General features: G+C 34.9%; 1 protein-coding gene across 3 annotated transcripts in view; it reads right to left on the bottom strand.

Annotated features, from left to right (window-relative positions):
* The window catches only part of LOC149531216 (ubinuclein-1-like), a 48,916-nt gene extending 34,435 nt beyond the window's left edge, over positions 1-14,481 (bottom strand). For 2 of the 3 annotated variants that reach the window (XM_089810195.1, XM_089810197.1), the window contains exons 1-7: positions 13,835-14,283; positions 7,781-7,876; positions 7,261-7,353; positions 6,991-7,067; positions 2,868-3,474; positions 2,667-2,766; positions 2,449-2,558 (exon numbers count right to left, since the gene is read on the bottom strand). In XM_089810195.1, coding sequence (XP_089666321.1) covers positions 2,449-2,558; positions 2,667-2,766; positions 2,868-3,474; positions 6,991-7,067; positions 7,261-7,353; positions 7,781-7,876; positions 13,835-14,023 — 1,272 coding nt within the window. In that variant the 5' untranslated portion in view covers positions 14,024-14,283. Of the gene's footprint in view, positions 1-2,448; positions 2,559-2,666; positions 2,767-2,867; positions 3,475-6,990; positions 7,068-7,260; positions 7,354-7,780; positions 7,877-13,834; positions 14,284-14,368 lie in introns of those variants that run through there. The other variant, XM_089810196.1, reaches the window with a different exon arrangement.
* Positions 14,482-20,751: the final 6,270 nt, after the last annotated feature.

Below are 20,751 nucleotides of genomic sequence, written 5' to 3'. Positions count from 1 at the left end.
CAATAAAATATTCTTGTAATTCACTTTAGAAGATATGCTTCTACAATTATGTCAAGTCAGACCCATCTTGGAGATTTTATTAATTGAGTTCCTGGTGATGTATTGGAGATGCTTATGGATTTGATTAACAATTTATGATTTCTGGAGATGGAAACATTATGAGTTTGACAAAAAGGCTGGACAAAAGCCCAATTGTTCCAAAGAAATGATTTGTAACAGAGTCTGCATCTGTGCTTAAATTGTGAAGACACTGATGGAGAAATATATGTGGGATTTTGGGCTTTGCTTCAAGAATAAAGATATTTAATTCTATCTCTAATTAGAGAAATAAGGTTATGATATTCTGCATTTTATCCACTCTGTGACATAAATATTCGGGATAAACTCTCACATTACAAAAAGTTGGTTCAGAATAAGTATCATTTTACATTTGGAGCTTGGGATAGATTAAATTTATGATTTGTGGTAAATGACCTGTGCATGAGGTGCCTAGTTGCAACCTGTAAAGAGACAAGGAAGTCATAGAATTGTTAAAAATACATATTATGATTTATCTAACCAGTGAAGTAGGATTGAGTATTTTGATAGACAAGCATAGACTGTTGTTATTGAAGCTGATCTTATTTGTAGCTGACAATTCCAGAGTCTAGAGAAATAATGAGGTGCTGACTTTGAAGTATTGCAGATATAAACAACAGGAGTGCTATAATATTTCTGGCTGCTCCAAAAATTATGAAGTATCACAGATATAATCAACAGGAGTGCTCTAATATTTCTGGCTGCTCCAAAAATTATTAGGCCAAGCCATCTAGTCTCCTAATGTGGGTGTTGGACATTTGTTACAAATCGGGCAGGGTACTTCCAGACTTATTGAGCCAGCATCTTCAAGGGATCCTTGGCGGAATCAAAGAAACATTGCCTCTTAAAGCGGAAGAAGGATATTGGCAACTGGTACCTGAATGGTTAGTGGTAATTGTAAGTTTGCACCTTCCAACACAAACTTATCTGTTCCTAATCACAACCAAGCATCATGGCTGGCCATGGAAGAGACAGAGTACTGTGTCTGAAGTATTTTGTGGTTTTCAGAATTCAGTTCACTGGTTCTTTCCCTGAGCAAGGCTATCTACAGGTTGCACAGCTGCATCAAATTTTTCTCAATTCAAGGATCTGATATGGGTACTGGATATGATCAACTATATTATAAGGTTCCAGATATAACTCAAGTTCTCCTCTCATTAATTCAGTCTATAATCTTGGTTCTCACAATTCTGATTGTTTGCTTTCTTTAGCTGAGTTAATGTATCTGAATCATTGTTGATATATCGATCTATTTCTGAGGGAGGACATCACAATTGTTGTTTAGATAAACACATATATTGTTCTTAAAGAATTTAATTTTCAATACATGTCTCTCTGCTCATATTTTTATATCGAATTACTTTATGCTTGAATGTCGGATCTGTGATCTAATATGTACAGCAGTAAAGTCAAGTCTGAAATTGAACTGAGTATTTACTATCGTCAAATTTGAGGAAGATATTTCCAGGAAATCACAACTTTGAACACAAATTTGAATGTAGAGTTACCAGGTTAGCACCCTGGACCCTTGAACCTGGTCCGGGTGCAGGTTTGTAGAATGGTCTGGGTAGGGTCCAGGCCTAGCCCTGTGGGTCCTCATGGGTCCAAAGTCAAATAAAAAACATTATTTATTATGTTTTCAGGCTAGAACCCTAAAACAAGCCATTATGAAGCCTCCAAAACACACTTTTTTCCACATCTGCTTTTTCATTTTGCTCTCTCATTTTGTAATTCAGTAATTCAATCTGATGATTTTCTTTAGACTCGTGAACATAGATCAATTATCAAGTATTTAAATTTTTTATGTTTATTTTTTACATTTGACATTGATAATGATCGTTTGTCATATATTCATACTATGAAATGATTTAATTTTACAATTATGTATATTTCTCTTATCATTTTGTATATATGATGCATATCTATATATATAATACTTGTATATATAGTATATACGCACGAACCCATACAAACCATAATGAAAAAAAAAAAATCAAGAATCCACAAACCAGGTTCTCGTATCAAAAACCATCCCCAAACTCAAAAGTCACTTCAATATGAGAATAACTTAGAGCAAGGACAATAAAGCATCTAAAAACTTTATGGAATTTGCATGACATTTCAGTTATTTAAAGAATGATATTCAACAAAATTCTATCAATTAATATTCCACCAAATATTATTGCATCAATAAACACTGGAATCAATGATTATAAAGGGAGTCAGCATATAGACTTTCACAAAAAATCATCTAATAACTTAATGGTGTTTTCCTGTATCAGTTCATTTCCATGAATAATAGTATCCTCAGTTGACTATAAGGACACTTCAAATATATGTATTTTTGTTTGAGATCTTTGAAATGTATACCGCCAATCTAGCCACTTTTCCAAGCTTCTGCTTGACCTCTCGAGGCAATCGCTTTTTAACTCCTTGGAATGATTGCTCTGATTCTCGAGCATCAATAGTGGGAGGGCATACTGTTAGTGACAGAAGCAGGTAAATTTTAGAATTCGATTTGCTAAAAAAACAGGTTGTTGAAGTTCAGAAAGAAGTATCAAGTTAAAACACAATACTCAAAGACATACATTCTACAACTCCCCTTTCCAAATCTTGAAAAGCTTTCTCCAGTATAGTGCATTTAGGTCTTGCTAGAATAGCTTCCTTGGGAGTCAATGGTGATGATTTCTGTAACAGGTTGCAATACTCTGTCAATTTAAATTTATTCCTTCTTGTAAAACTCCATGAATTGCTCACAGTTAGAAGTTTCAAAGGACAGCTTAACTTACAGCTTTGGAGACTGATGGCTTGTTTCCAACTGCATTCATGTCCCTGGAGAAAACTTCTTCTCCAACTCCATCTGTGGATATGGTTTTATCCATAGTTGACACATCATTTGCACTTTTCACATATTCTCTTGTCTGGCAATCAGCTCTTGGAGTAGCATATTTGCTTGAATAGTTGAAAATGTCATCATCAGAAGTTTCAATGATAATTTCTCCCTTAACTGAGCTCTCTTTATATCCTGTGACAAAACCATTTAAACTTCCCCCACTCTTATCACAGGCCTTCAAATGTTGGAAAGATGGCTCTACTTTACTCGAAGCTTCTTTGATTCCTGCTCTTAACGAACTGGAATCATGACCAGTGCTTGCAGACTTTAATTCTTGCTTTTTGCTTGCTTTGTCATCTGAATATTCATCAGCTGCAAGACAAGTTCTATCCTGACCAGAATTCTTTACATTCATGCCCACCAAAGGTGCAGTTCTTGCAGCTGCTTTTATTCGAAGATTGCCCATCTTAAGTTTCTTTGTGATATCCTCAGCATTTGGTGCCTTTTTTATGTCCTTTCTTTTCCTTTTCTTTTGTGCAGGCACGGGAGAGGCAGGCTCATTCCTGAGAAGATTCCAGAATTCAATCAGCATAGCACTAGAATGAAAACATAAAGTCAAACTTAAATTTTTCCATATTTTACTGGACAACAACATAAGCTGGTATAAAGAAATGTAATTGAGTTGAAAGAACCTAATTAAATAATATACAGTACTACACGAAGCAACTGACCAATGAAATAGAACAAAGATGGAACCAAGATGTCAATAGCATGGTTAATAGGTTCATACAAAGATGTACCTAGGTGGAATGACAAATAGAGGTTACATGAATCCTGAAGGCTCTTTGGCTGATACTAGATCAGAGGCTATGCCAACTATTCCAAGTCTCCTGCTAATCCTGAGACTATAAGTAATTATGTAATATTTCTGTAATGGTCATTCACTTAGGATCTTTTCATTTGTAGTTAATTCTTATCTAGAATGTTTATTTTCTGTCTTTTGTTTCTGTTTTAAAAATTCTACTTGTAATTCCTATTTAAGGAGTTTTCATCTCCTTTGTAATTACAATCAATTCTAACAATAATCATTTCATGGCATCAGAGTTTGGGTTGTTTTTGACAATTTTTTTATTAAAATTCCTAGATTCTTTACCTGGAATTTATTTCCAGAAGGTTTTCTACAATTTTTTATGAGTCGTGATATTATTACCTGAAGTATTTTCAGAAATGTTTTGATTCTTTTGAATGATTACGAAAAAAATCATGGGCTTTTTAAACCATCAAGGGTTTTAACAATTTTTCTTCAAATTCCTAAGCCTTGTTGTGGTTTTTACCACTGTTCCATTGGAGCAAATCCCACACCCTACAAAAAATGAATGTGCCCCCACAGCACCACCACTTCCACAGCCTCTGCCAGGGATGGTGTTGGATCGCTTGCTATATATCACATGCCATTACATACTGATTGCATCTTTTACTTTGTGAAAGCAAGTTGGCCTTTCATTAGGCACCCACAAAGATGTTTATCAGCAACACCATCGCTTCACATTGTCCACCCAATGTCTACAAGTTTAGGCCCATGGTCCCCCAATCCACATTACCCATCCCCACATCCCCATGTTCCCCATCAAGAAGCTTTGTGGAACTATCCTTTTTACTGTTTTCCCACAAAACAAAGATTTGTCAATGTTTTCAGGTATCATGTCACATCAAAGGTTTGCCAATTATTCCACAAAGTCATAGTGCTAATTTGCATTAATTTCTTTTGAGGATTTTTGCCAAAATTGTAGTTTCTATTTTCTGCCATTTTTTTATCAACATAAACTGAAGTTTTTTACGCTGATCTTGGTTTTTGTATCTCTTGACAGAGGAAGGGGTGGCTTCCTTAAACAACATCATGTTGGACGACACTCAAAGGTTCAAGAGCAAGAACTATAATAACTGGAAGCAACAAATGCTCACTATTTTTGGGTACCAATACCTAAATCAAATTGTTCAAGGTAACACTATTCCCCCCATTATAATAAGAAAAGACCAAGAAAAGTTTGATGAGCATAACCAACAGGTGATTATGCTACTTAAGTTATTTGTTGTTGATAATATGCTGCCAGAAGCGCCATCAAGCAAGACTGCTACAGAGATCTGGAGTCACCTAAAGGATATGCACAAGACGTCAAATAAACGCAGACCTTTCTTCCTTAAAAATATGTTGTTCTAAATTATGATTAAACAAAAGATGTCTTTACAAGACCATCTCACAAGATCCAACACATTTGAAATTTACTGGAGGCCATTGGTCACAAGATGGAAGAAGAGGAAATGGCAGTTATCATTGTGAAAAGCTTACCATGATCCTACGAGCACTTCATTGAAACTCCCAACATTACTTCCACTGATGGTGACTTTTGAAGTCTGACGACTCGTGCATTAAGCTCTTGTAGCTAGCCAAGTGGAAACAGTGGTTAGGTAGCAGCAACAAGATCTCTTGCATGGAATAGGCATTGAATACCAAGGATAGAGGCAAAGACAAGTCCACTCAATAGAAAGGGCAAAGGAAAGATTATTCAATGTATCTGAAGCCTATCACATGTCATTATTGTGGTAAACTTGCTCATGTCCAAAAAGTCTATAAAGAGTGGTTGACTAATCATAAATCCAACCAGGGAAGGTCTCAGCAACGGGTTCATGTCAAAGCATTTTAAGAGGGGTCCACCTATGCATTTATGGCCAAATGACCTGCAGATTGTGTCAAGTCTTTTGTGGGTTCATGTTGTGAGGTTTTCACACCATCTCCACATTGCAAATGGGGACACCATCTTTTTGCTTTAGCTGTAGGAGTTGCAGTCTTAGGGAATCTTAGCTAGTGGCAATTTTAAGTCCCTAGGGCTTAGCTTAAGGAGAAGTGCATGATTAGGATGGGGAGATGAGAATGTTAGAGCTTAACTAAACCCAGTCCAACCAATAGAGATGTCATCCCTTGCAGGTTCACCTTGGGAAGTGTTTGGGAAAAGGTAAATTTCACTAAGTTTGGGTGCAGCATGTTCCATGGGGAATAATCCTCAGGGAAAGGCAGAATCCACCTGCCCTTGACCACCTTGCCCTGAGGATTCAAAATACTTGCACCATAGCTAGTTTGAGCAAACATACACAATACCCCAATAACTTGCATTGTCGTGAGAAAATAAAAGAAAATAAGGGCAATTTGATGAAGTTTCAAGGATTAAGTGTTAGTTATTGGAAGAGATTCCTGTTAGGAATTGTTGTTAGTTATGTTTGGCAATAGTGTTTTGTCATTGATGTCAACATATAAGTCTATCAGACAGTGTTCCTGTTGATGAACAGTGCAGAAAGAGTTTCAATGAAAACACACTTTGCTGAACTTGAGCAACCTTATGGGATGATGATGTGTGTTTGCATGCTATATTTGCCATCGCATGTGTTTCAGAATTGATTTGAAGAAATTACAGAGATTTTGCTGAAAACTGGTTACAGATGATTTATACTGAGAACTACTTCAGACAGTATTAATTGAGATTTTGGAAGCCCAATTTTGAGGTAATTTGCAATTGCTTGGCTTTGTCCACTCAGCAAAGGTCCTAGAACTTCTAGTTCTATTTGATCTACCTTGTGAATTGTGAATAGTGTCATTTCTTACCAGCTATTTCATTATTGTTCTTCTGTTGTTTGATTATGAATTCCTTTTCCAATACCCTGTTCCAAGTAAAATTTATATTTGTAACATACTTTCTCCCCCAAAAGTGGCTGTGCAACATTAAGAGGTAAGTTTGTGGATGTCATGATCCTAAACAGAGTACTTTTCAAATTCAATCTAACTGTTTCTGGTAATTCACAGATTCTGTTAACTACAGCGAGCAGCAGTAAAATATTTAGAAAGAAAATAAATGTATGCATTTGTCAATCAGTCAATAACAGTTTACAAAATGAGTTCATGTCAAGTAATTAAAACATTAAAATATGCCCTGCACCAGAGATAAATATGCAATTCTTCAGTAGTGCTTATTGACATACTGTAAAAAAAGGAAATGCATTCTTCAAAATCATTCTCTTCATTTACTTACACTGGCTCTAGTTTCCCTCGGTTGACAAAGAATCCTGTGTGCTTTGTCTTTGCATTATCAACTGAGAAGTACTCATCCTACAAATAGATGAAATATTCTATCAATAAAAGGTTTTCAAATATTATGTCTAAACATAGTAAGCTGGGATCTATGAACGAGAGACATGAATATATATTGATAAAAGTCAAAAGACTAGACAGCAGTGTTGCTATTTCCCCAAAAAAAACCTAAGAAATGCTTAAGAGATGGAATAATGATCAATATATATACCAGTTCTGTGTCATCTATAAACGAGTCCTCTGTATCATACTGGTCATCATCTGGACCCTTATCAAGCTGTTCTTCCTCGCTACTCTCATCTCCCTGCAAAATTACAAATGATAAATATACTTGATTTTCACTATAACCTGGATAGGCAGCATCAAATCATTCCATTTATAATAAACATCTTACCAGGAAAACCTATTGACTCTGTCACACAATGACAGGATTCTTTAGCTGAGAAACAGAACACTAATGCTTCATGGTTGAATAAACCAAGAGATAAAGTAACTCATTTAATATTATAATCTACTGTACTCCCAGAAAATACATGAAACAAGATCTCTAACTAATTTCATTCGTCAATAATAAAATCATCCCCTTCCTCAATACAAATAATATAAACTGAAAAATAAGGGCTAGTCATTTTGTAGTTACCTCCTTGAAAGAGCTTTTCCACTTTTCATATATTAAACAAAGGAAGTTCACTATTAAATGAGATGTGGCAAAAAACAAAGGTATAGGTTACCTTATACAATCGTTCAATTTTCTCAATAACAGCACTGAATCGATTAGCAGGAGGAGAAACTGGATCCTTCTGCAAAAGGGAATTTCCAGTTGTAGCCTGCAACATAAAGGAATGTGATAAGAAGCAATTGACATGCCATCTTAGGCACTCTATTATCATGCTACCGCATATACAAATGCTGAGTAGAATATTCTTTCTATTTCATGTGTTTTGAACTCATGCACACTTAGAAATCAGTTAGAACTTAGAATGATCGATATAAATTTCGTGCTCACTATATTTCATACAAATGGATATTCAATACAATTTTCCTTATCACACAAAATTCAAATGTAGAGATTATATACCTAACAGGAATTGAATAATTTACCTTATCATGAAAAAACTACTTATTTATTGAAAGGATAATAATATAATATTCATTCCCTTCAAAATTCAAATGTTAAACATTTCATAAGAAATAGTAATTGTATAAGTCTAATATACCATAAAATTGACATAGAACGGTTTCCTCACAGTTGGCATCAAATTTTACAGGTCTTTTAACATTTCTATTGGACTTATGTTACCTTTCTTGATAGCTTCATTTCAACGCGAAGATGATGGTTTCACAATAAGCCACAAATTATACAAGAATATCATCATAACAGAATGTTTTAAAAATATTTCTGAGGACCTCAATTTAATGAATTACAAACTCTTTCACTGATATGCACAGATTTAAAGTTGACCTCGTGGCACTTCCAAGAGCAATATGTTGACTTGGTGGTCATCACCTCCTTGGGGTCCATGACATGGCTTAATTGTCCCATGTGGGTCGGGTTATATCTGGCATCTGTATCAGGCATTGACAAATAGAGCCTATGGTGCAACGGCAAATGATTCCAACAATTAGTATCAAAGACTTAAGTTACAGGTTCAAGTCTCCCTTTAGTGGGTGTTAAAGGCTCAATCGATGTTGAGGAGGAGATTGTTGACTTGGAGGCCAGCACCTCCTTGGGGATTCTTGACATTGCTTAACCATCTCCTATGGGTTGGGTTAAATCTAGCGTTCATATCAGGCATTGACGATTCGAGCTTTTGGTACAATGGCAAATGATTCCAACAGAATATTCATATGAGCAAATTTCTACTAGTTACCCTCTCAAAGTTGCTTTGAATTATACCATTATTGATCACGATACTATGATTAATTAGTATTTCTAGTATTCATGGATCACGGACTTAGAGGCCCACATGAGGAAAGGTTCAAAACCCTATGATCCCTTTCTCTAGGATGCTATCTCCAATCATTGGTTGAAAGTGATTAACTGCTCCACTCCATGTTCATGTATAGTGAAAGATGTTCTCTGGCCTAATGGGGTTGAAGATTTTGGGAGGATGCACAGCGAATAATCTAAGACTTCTTCCAATGTTTTAATGAAAAAGTCTCCAATGGTAAAGAGCAAAGCCAGGTACCTAATTTCCTACTCCCGAAAATGTGTCTTTCAGCATTATGGAATGAAAAATATCTTCTTCGACACATGCAGTTCTACAAGGGTTGCTTTCCAAGGCTGATGTCGGTGTGCTATACGAGAAGTTCTCGACATTTGTCACCAGCTGATGGATTTGCAATCCTTCTGCTTAAATTTACAATACATTCTGCGGTATCTCTTGGTTACCCACTCCAAGGATACCCTTATGGTTACTGATGCTCTAACTCTCCTACACATGGCAGATCCATTATCCAGTTCAGCATAATGAAATTATTCATGCTGTTACATTCCTCGACTGGCTGATTATGGCTCTCCGACATCTAAGGCAAAAACTATTTGACTGAAATCAGTTCCTCAGTTTAGTTTGTCCCAAAGTGGTGGTGGTGGTTCAAAGGGCTATGCTACCTCATCCCTGCCATAGCGTTTTTGCAGTGAATACTAATCTGGTTGTCCCTTCTTCATCCTGGGTCTGTTTTTGGCTGCTTGTTCACCGACTCAGCTTCAACCTATTTTATGGCCTAGTTTTGTATCATCATTAGGATCAGTCCCCTTTTCTATCAGCTTATTATGTATTTTGATTTTTTTTTCAATTGAGGGCCCCTGTACGGTAAATTATCAAAAACAAACATTTAAACTTCTTTATAAACATTCAACATAAATGTAAAATCTCAAGCCCCATTTTCTTTATAACAAGAAGAAAAAGCCTATCGTCCAAATGTCAAATAAACATTTCTGATTAAAAAACAAAACAGTCAAGGACAGCCCTTGATCTTCCATGGTTGAAGCTTGAATCAAGAATAGCTAGGACTAGTGGCATTTTGACCAAAAGGTACAGCAGTCCATTCCATAAAACAGTTATTCAATCAGACAATATTTCAACCAAACCACAGCCTAGATTTGACGAAGCAGTAGTAAATAAAAAATTAACAGAAAAATCTATACGGGCTAAAAGCTAGAAATTCCAAGCTTTTCAAATCGCAAGCAATCTGATTACAAACAATTGCTAAGCAATGCTTTCATCCTTCCATGGTCAATAAATAAATAAATAATTACTAGACAACAAAAAGGAGTATTGGCAAACCAACCAAAAAGCATGGCATACCATACCATTCCAAGAAAATAATTAATTGGCATGTGTAAGCAGTTCCCCTACTGTTGAGAGGAAGTGGTCAACTTACAGGATTGTGCACTAACAAGAAAAACAAGCTCACCTCTAGGAACACCAAAAAGACTGTTTTTTAATACCTTGCATCTTCAGCATCAGCATTCGGAACATGCTTGCGTATTGGCAGATGCTAGCAATGCAATGAAATGTTGAGCCAGAGGGTCAATAATGGTAGATATGGAGAAGAGTACTAAGTTTACAGATTGCTTGAGTTACAAACAAGGACAGAACCAATAAAATCAGATTCAGTGTGAGATGATGGTAGGCATTGTTATAGACCCAGCAAAAAGTTAAAAACTTATTTAAAGGTCTCTCTATCTATCCCCAAAACCCTTTCCGTTATCTCTGACTTACCCTGTACCCGAAACTGGGGTGTTTTACATCAGGATAGAGAATGTAAAGAAAACAACTTGATGAAATGTACATCAATAGATTTTTAATCATCAAGTTCCCAAATTTCCCAAAAGCCTTAGCAACACTGTGAGAGAACAATCTGCGACATGACTCCAGGATGAATCTGTGTGCATGCAAGAGTCTTAGCAGAATGTTCAACTGAATCAATGCAAGTTGATGATGACTTTCACATTTCTTAGCAACAAGTCCTTCTCAAATTCTAACATAAATATAGTTCTGAGAAATATTAACTCCCCTGACAAGAACCAATCTTCCAAACTCTTTGCATTGATGTAGCCATATTTTACAATCCACAAAATCCATAACTATAAGAACAGAACCACAAATCTCATTCCATCAACATACAACAAATTAAATATCTTATTTCCTACACATATAAGCTGCTGACACTTTAACTATGGAATTAGCAAACTTGATGAATTTTAATAGTCAATACCTCCTACATTAGACAAACAGTGCAAGAGCATGTAAAAAAGACAGAAGATTTACACAATGAGGTCAACAGAAAAACTATATCATCAATAAAAGACAAACAAACCTAAAGAAACAGAACTAGATCACCGTCAATCCCACTCTAAGCTGGATCTCATGATCCCTGAAACCTCTGTGAGAAAACCTTAATGCACTCAATATAAGCCAATATTTCTAGAAGAACAAAGATTATAGAGGGATACCCAAAGAGTAAAAGTGGGAGTGACTCCTTTGGTTATCCCTTGAGTTGATAAAAATGGCTGATGGCGGGAGTTACTCCCCAATGTCATTCATATGTTTAAAGCATTTGAAAGCCTTTTCCAGCTTGATGGGACAAGCATGAAAGTAGAAGTGCATAAAATTATAAGACTAAAATGTGTGACTTAAAATAAAAATTTACACATTATAGTTTGTTGTGTCAATTTCATATGAATTTGGATAAAAAGGAAATTATTCTCAACTACAGAACATAAAACCTTCAAGGTAGCCTCAAACAAACAAAAAATCATCTCAACTGAGAGGTATAACAGACAACGTTGTATTGTACTAGGCCTTTCTACCAAAAAGGCCTCCAAGATGGCTCCAAATACATGGTTGGCACATAAGAAATGGAAATCCCTACGGCTTTAAAAGGAACATCATATAGAGATAATGGTGGTGATTCCCTAAGGTTTCCAGTCTGTCAGAAAAACAAATGATGACTTCCCCTTATGTGCTACCTGCAAAAAATTGGCATCTTACAAAGGCAACCATGCACAAAATTCTTAGATTTATAAAGTGAGTTTGTAAAAAAATTCTAAGGCAGATATGCTTAGAAAATCAATCCCAAATTCGATCTATCTTGTTATACACTAGGAGGGTCAATACTGTACTCAATATTTACAGAGAAGAATCCTTCAGATCAAGAACTGGAGAATAGCTGCACAATGGGAGCTAAATTATCTTCCATTTTTTTACCTTTACTCTAGAATTATGTATGCCATTTAAACAATGTTATTTTCTCCCAACAGAGTAATAAACCTCATTTGCGAGTTTAAAAAGCACTTCCAGAATCTTTTTATTCTTTCTTCTTGAAAGATGTTCACCTTTAACAGAAATAAACCATTGCCATGTAAACTGTGAACTCCAGTGAGCCACTGACTAATCAACTATCACATTTCATCGGTTACACTTGTCTTTCAGGAATGAAATGCTAAATGACAAAGACTGCTTATTTTGATAAATGAACTATTTTGAATTCTCTAGAGACCTGTACCAATATCTTTGCCATCCTACTACCAAAGAAACTCTACATACCAAATACAGTTATTTTACAAAATCATACACACGGAAGACTAATTAACTATACAAACAGAACATAATAGTACATATCTAAAAGATGAGAGGAAAGCAGCTTGCCTGTACTTCAAACTTCAAAGACCAAACTTCCGTTATCAAATAAAAGATTGTGTACTCTGTATTGTACACAGTCCACTGCCCACTTAAGAAACGAATCGCGTGGTAGATATTCAAACCTTAGATGTGACTCTATAATTTAGTTATAAAGCATGTGTTGCAAAACAACTAATGTTTTTTCTACTGTCAAGGTGCCTTGCTTTCAAGATAGCTAATCATGCATTAATTGAATCAAAGGGACAGATATAAGAAATCCTACTTACGACTACCCTCAAAGCTCAGACAAATGGTCACCAAAGTACTTACAGGATTCTCTTCTCTGGCTTATTCTTTAAACAAGAAACAACGTAAAACAATAAAATAAAAATCTGAAAAAAATAAAACCAACTAATTTAAGAAGCAGACTTCAAGTAAAACAAAATTTGAGTAGATAGGAAGGCACCAGATAGGATCAGTTGTGCTGCAGCTTACAATGCAGATACGGCAAAAAAACTTGGGCGGAGACCACAGAAGGATAAAGGTAACTCATACTGAGCCCAAAACAATCACACATAAAAAGCTATAAAAAAATCAAACATCTAGCGCCCTAGGGTTTTTTAAGCAATCCTCTAACAAATTAGCCCAATGCTCCTCTAGACATGTTATAAGGCTATTGCGAAGAATGATCGCCCATGGGATACATCTGATATTTAAAAATCTCAGAATGTGCTACAACCTTACCATGCACGCGTTAAAGGCAACCCAAAACCTTTCGAAACATATATGCTGGGGGAAAAAAATTAAACACTAGGACCAATAAACACGGAAAGAACGGGAAAACTACAATAACAAAACCAAGATTTAAAAATTCCTCTCCTAAGTATCGTGAATCTATACTGGAAAAATGCTGACAACGAGTATTTTAGACAAATTTCACACATCCGGCACAACATAAAAAAAAGCACTTATTCCTTATGCAAAATTGCAATTTACATTCACATTATTCAAAACCCAAGCCATTGATTGCACTGCACAAGAAGACGAACAAACCCTCTGCATACCAATTTACTCGTGACCCTAATTCCAAACAAATTCATAAACCCTAATAATATTTCGGAAAGGGTTCTATAAAAAAAAAGCAAGAGACTTGCTTACCTCTGGAGCAATCCGAGCTTGCAAGGCGGGGTGAGCTCCGGCAGGAGGGTCGAAGGGAGGATTCTGGACAGCCTTTGGCAAATCCTTCACCAATTTCTTCCACGAAACAAATGTCGTTTCGTCAGGCTTTAATTCTACATGAAACCGCTGCCTTACAGCCCCAAGTCCTGTTAATTTATTGTCCGCCATCGCCAGCGAAAATCAACTGCCAAGGCCAAAATAATCAAAATTCCCTCAACATAAATTCATCGTACTCCTGAAGCTCGATTAACCAGCTGCAGATTTTCAGTCCACCGGCTCTACGAGAAACTTATTACAATGTATAAAAATAGACACCATCAATTTTGTCATTGAGAAAGGAGAAATTGCTATAATCAGATGGCCAGACAAATGGATCCAACGTGATGAATTATCGATTTATGTGAATTTGGCAGCGCCAAAATGAAAACAAGAATAATGAATTTAATTTAATCCTAGAAGAATCGAATGGGTAGTGAAAAAAATCGATGGCGTGGTTAAAACTGCATTTATTACCGCGTGCAGTTCAGTGTACAAAACAACCAAAAATCTCCGACTCCCGCGGCCGAACGGGGAGATTTACCGGCAGTCAGCGGAACAAATGTCAGTGAATTTAATTTAATTTCGTTTTAATTTCGTTTTGTTTCGACGACCGTTCATTGTCAACGAGGTCTATCAATGTCTTTAACGTGTGCGCAACTAATACGCTACAAAATGTGTTGCTTCTCCTGCATGTTTTTAGAGATGCGAACCAATTAAGCGCCCTGCAGGTATAGAATAAATACAGCTTTTTTGTATTCTTCTCTTTGATTGGACGTTGGAAAATGAGAATTTGCTGCCGATGAAACATTAGCTGAGACCACATTGCCTTTCTTTCCTATAATTATTAAAAAATTAAGTAAAAAAATAAATCAATTTTTTTTAATTAAAAACTTTTTTATTTATCTAGCTGGAAAGGAAAACTAAGCCAATGGAAAGGTGCTTATCTTGGTTATCCAATCAAAAATTACATTTCTTGTCCTAAAATTATTTTGCACGGAATCTTATAGGAAAAAAAGTAAAAATAAGTTAAATAGTATGAGAGATATATTTTATATTTTTATACTTTAAGGAGGAGGAGATGCATGTGTTATCCTTTGAGACTTTATGTCTATGGACTTTTAGGTTGTTTGTACTAGTTGTGATCCATTAGATATTTACTATGGAAGACTTTTTATAGACGTCTTTGGTTTTCTTTAGTTTCATTTTGTCAAATAAAGTACAATAATAGTGTTTAAACATAGAGAGTAGTAAATGTGAGACATGTGTATTTAATTTTTTGGTAAATTGCAAAAAGAAATCTAAATATAGATAATACTATAATTGGTTTATTAAACATATTCTATTAATATCATGTTTTTTTTTATTGGATTTTTCATTAAAGTGAAATAAGATATTTCTAAAAATAGACAATCTATATTTGGTTCATTTAAGTTTATTTAAGAAATACGAGGAATGTTTTTGAAATGATTATTTACTTTTAAGTTTTCTTAAAATTTATCTTTAATAATAACAAATAATTTGATAATATAAATATTATTATTTTTCAATGAGTAGTAATATTTGTAATATTTTATCTAGAAAATATTTATTCTAATTTAAATGATGTTTATTAAAAATTTGAGATTTGAAATAATATAATTTATCAAGATAGTCTATTATGTTTTCTTCTATCTAATTAAGAGTTGTTTTATATTATTATAATTAATATTGTTAATCTGAAATGGCCCTTTAGTTGTTTTAACGAAACATGAGAAGGGTTTCAAGGTATAAAGGGTGGGCTCCTTCTATTAACTAAGTGTAGTATTATTGATCAAACCCAACATTGAGCAATCCTCCTTTCTTCTTGGGACTACATAGGGCATTGATAGAAAATTATTTTTAAAATATCCACATGATTCTTTTTAGTATTATTCTTGGAAAGTGTACATGAAGTTTGAACTTTTTAAAGCTTTTTAAAACAGGGAAAAATGTTTCCAAATGACTCTAAAACCAAATAAAGCATCAAGGGACCTTGATGGACTAAAATGTCTTAGCAACTATCATTCTTGGCATGTTATTACAAGAGCACATACTGACTTGTAGAAAGAACAAAAGTAGACACCAATTAAGGAGAAAAGAAGACATGTATTCCACTAGCCAATAATAAATATTCACATATTTCAAATAGTACCTTCAAACCCCTCTATTTGCAATACAATTCAAAACACAACTACAAAATGCATGTTATAGTGACACCAATGCAAATATCATTAAGTGAGAGACACCCTTCATTTCTCCTAGGTGATATAAGAACTCAACTGAGTAATAACAATGAGAAGGTGTCATGTGCCCCACCCTTAATATGTCAACATACCTTAGTGTTGATAAATTGAAGAAAACATAGATCCAAATCAGAGATAAACACCTTCAATGGTAAGGGAATATCTTAAAACAAAAATGTATGCAAATTCAACTAGGAGGAAAGATTCTTGTATAAGATGGTTGTAAAAGAGAGATATTTCCAAATTTTAAAGTGATCTTTTTCAAGGATACATGATTGTTGAGGACGGGGAGGGGAGGAGGTGGGGGCTTGAGATCTTTGCCCAAAAATATATACCTTCAAGAGAAGATCTTTGAAAAGATGACATCTTTAGCGAATATAGAGGGAGGAGATCGAGAATACAAAGCTTGTTTGTTGCTAGGTAAGGGGACTCTCAATGATGGATTATACCAAGAAAATGTCATTTATAATAGTTTCTTGGTAAAATAATTGAACTGGAAACTAAGATTTATGTGCATGGATTGTACATCCAACGTAGCATTTAAAACTATCCAATAGACCTATTTACTTAATTGACCAGGGACGTAAACTTGAATGGTGTTCGCAAAGTGTACGCTTTAAACCTCTTTAATTGTCATTTTCTATCCTATGGAATTAAGAATGATAATATTTAATCTTTATGCAAATGTAAGAAATCTTAACTAAATGATAGAAATGAACTACAAACAAGACTCTACATTATTTTCCTTTGTTGCAATAACAACTATCAGTTATGTTACTAATGGTTGCAGGAACAATGGATATTTTACTTAATCATATCATAAGAGAAACTAATTCTACCAACTAAGTTCACTTAGCCCCCCTTGGATAAGTTAATAGCTACAGTCATAAACTTCAAATATTAGCACGTAACAGTATGATGTAAATTGGATTGCTACAAGTCCTTTCCTTCACTAAGGACTCACCTAGGCTTCTCTTCTAGCCTGCTAGGGCTCCCCTTTATCACCCTAACCTCAAGAGGATAGTTATCTTATCCTCCACACTTCATTATCTAGCTACACCAATGTTTTTACAACTTGCATCCATCATGGAGACATTCTAACTTGTTCTCCAAACTCACATTTTCACCAAGAATGGTCATTCTACCCTCAACTTGGAGTGAGGGATTTCAAAATTTTCCTATCCTCCTCATTTCAAAATCCATATTCCTTCAAATTTGGCAAAATTGTCCTAATTAGGCCTAGTTAAATTAGGCCTCCAAACTTGTTTTTTGGACTATAAATCCAAAATTCCCTTAACAATGTGGAAACCTAGTTACCAATATGAATACCCTTTTGGAAGTACTTCACTATTTTGTAGGTCTCTAGTTCTCAACTTGTTCGTACACCGCTTTTCTACTTTTATGTGTAAAAATAAGGATTTCAAGCATTTCACATCGGCACTTACTAGGGTCTAATGAAACACTTAGAATATCTTGTCTTTGAAACTTCTCCTTGCACAGATATCTTCCTCATACATCCCTCCTTCTAAAACTCTTAGATTGAACTTTCTAGCACATTCAATTCGTCAAAAACAACTTGTTAGCACTGTGATCACCTAGCCATGCATCAAAAGCTTGCCTAGGGCATCACTTGAAAAATAGAAAATAAGCTTGTCCAAACTTCTCCTTTTCTATATACATTGTATAAGGACTCCACTTCCTCATCCCTCAAGACCATGATGATTACATGGTGAAGGTTCATGGGGGAGCAATTTTCCACAAAATTGTCAAAACACGAACAACAAACTGCCTATTTACAAAAGATTTTCTGACTATAAACAAATGAACTCCTATCAACTTGAAATCAAAATGCATTGTACAAGAACATGAACTACGAGGATCAAGAACAAACATAAGTCCTTCAATCCATTATAGTGCTTGTGCAATAAAAAATACCAAAATTGTCAATTATGGAATAATATTCTCATGGCATTCTGTTTCAAAATTCACTTACTACAACATTCAACCCTTGGAATGGGTCTCCTTCATGGTTTTATAGGTTTTCTTAGAGGTTTTAGATAGTTATCCTAACTATCGACTCTATTCTCACGACATGCAACAACCTTGTCGGATATTGTTATGCAATTTTTCAAAGTTGTTGACAACATTTTGCATTATCTAGCAACTTTGACATTCATCACTTCAAACCTTCCAAATAGGTCTACTATGACCTCTTTATGATTTCTAAGCATGATTTAGCCTTCAAAGCATCAACTCACATGATTTGGACCACTTTGACCTAATTGACAACTTTTGCAACAATTGTGGACATCTTTCCCAACTTTATACCAAATGACAACATATGACCTCCAATATATGCAAAAAGATTGGAAAACCCCATTAGAAGACAAATTAATCTCAAATCTAAACTTTCTCCAGACTTCTAGGGTATAAGACGCATAACCCTAATCTTACATCCTAAAACCCTCAACACAAGGTAAGCAAAAATATCTAGAATAGATTGAGCCTAGTCAAATCCATCTAGGAGCAAACTCACATGACCTTATAAGGTCCAAACACATCCAGCTGACTTGGCTAAGGTCAATACAAGCCAAAAACCAAAGTGTGGAACTAGGACTAGAATTTAGCCTAGGTGCTCCTGTAACACCCTCCCATGTGACCCAAAAGAAATTAACCTAGAGTTTCACTAAGTTTGTCAAACATTTTTTTTGAAAGATAATAAATTAATAACAATAGATATAAATATAGCGGAAGTAATAACATACACATAAGCACATACCATAAAACATATTACATCTCTTAGGGTCCCATGACATTGAATCACATTTTAGTTTAATTAATACTAAAACCAATATATAACACATCCATATTAAAGAACAATTACAAGTATGAATCTATTTAAATAATATACAATTATACCAAATGCCACTTGGCAATAAACAAAATGCACAATCATCCATTGTATAAGTTTCAGGGTATGAGAGGCTAAAATAATATGCATCATGGAATAGATTACATCATCTTGTAAGATCTATGAAATCAAATACAATATGTATTTAAAGTATAACCATCCATCCTAGCAATACAAGATCAGACAAAAAGGAACATCTACATGAACACATCCAACAGTCATATCTCAATGGTATAAGAAAAAGCACTAACACCCAACCTCGTGAAACTCAAAAAAGTCCACACCCACCACTACGAGGAAATAAACTCAAGTCCAAACAAGATAACAAATTCAAAAGTCAAAACGAATAGCTAGGTTCAAGGAATCACCTGAAAGCAAACTATCTCAAGGGTACCAAGATACAAGTATCAACTAAACCGAGAGGTAACAAAGACATGTAAGAAATCTACTATGTAAGTGGGCAAGTGTCATCGCATAAGCCAACTCTAAGGTTACCCTGGCAGCCTCTCTAAAGTCTAGCCCCCTAGTGTCACTATGTGGCATCAGTATCCTTTCGTACAGACAAGGCATACTAATGAGTCAACTCTAAGGTTACCCTAACAGTCTCTCAAGACTTTGGCCCCCTAGTGACTTTATGTGGTATCATATCTCATTAATTCATTTTAAACCCACTAATGAAATGTTATCACTTATTAAAATTGCCTACAATGGGGTACCCAGCTAGCCTCTTTAGGGCTCTAGCCTCCATTGCAAGCCACTTCCCAACATGACATATAACCTACCCTAAGCTCAATAAAGAAAAAAATATCTCAAAAGACCACATACCATACATCAATTCTTAAACAAGCAATTGACAAGCATTGAAATATCACTACTAAAAAATGCACATTCCACCACTATAATTATCCTTATAGGACTAGTCAAAAATCAAGTAAACATAAACCAATCCACGTTATAACATGACATCACCAAGAACAAATCATACAAACACCTCAGTCCTATACGAGCGATTGGAAAGCAATCCAAAAACAATTGATCAAAGACTCAAAGGTTAAATTAGATAGGTCACACCGTTCACCTTGATTTCAATACACAAGAACATTAGAAAGCAATAACAATCAATCGATCAAACCTCCTCATAGAGGATACAAGACACATTATCATGGTTGAGTATAAAAGATCGAGATGAAAACATCATCATGACATCACAAAACAAAACTTCTGAGCCTCTGGTAAAAATCTTGATTTCGTCAAAGCTAAGACAACCCTGAAACCCAACAGAAGTAGACCACGCATCATATAAAGCACATACCAAAATATCTTTCATAATCTAATAAGTTTAGAAACATAATAGTTCAAGTTTCACTAAAGGTTTTCAATTTCCATTTTGTTTTCAAGAATTACAATTTTGCTAAGGTTCTCAAATTCACACGAGTCTTAACAGTCAGGCACAAATCATCAAAGGTTGTTTAAACATTGTCTCATAGTTCAATTCGTAATGCAAAATATCAAATTCAATATACAAGCAGGATACAATTTCTATCTTTTCAAAGTATTAAACTTGTAAAGGGTTTTGAGTTTACAATATCTCAATGGGCGTAACAATTTATATAGAAGTTATTTAAACATAAAAGCCTCCTTTTTGTATAAAACAAAATACCAAAATCCATTCAAAATATTTTAAT

Source organism: Cupressus sempervirens, chromosome 11, assembly GCF_028749045.1.
Source record: "Cupressus sempervirens isolate cs-2001-9-10 chromosome 11, ASM2874904v1, whole genome shotgun sequence".
In the NCBI taxonomy this organism is placed as follows: Eukaryota; Viridiplantae; Streptophyta; class Pinopsida; order Cupressales; family Cupressaceae; genus Cupressus; species Cupressus sempervirens.
This window is presented reverse-complemented; position numbering and strand designations above follow the sequence as displayed.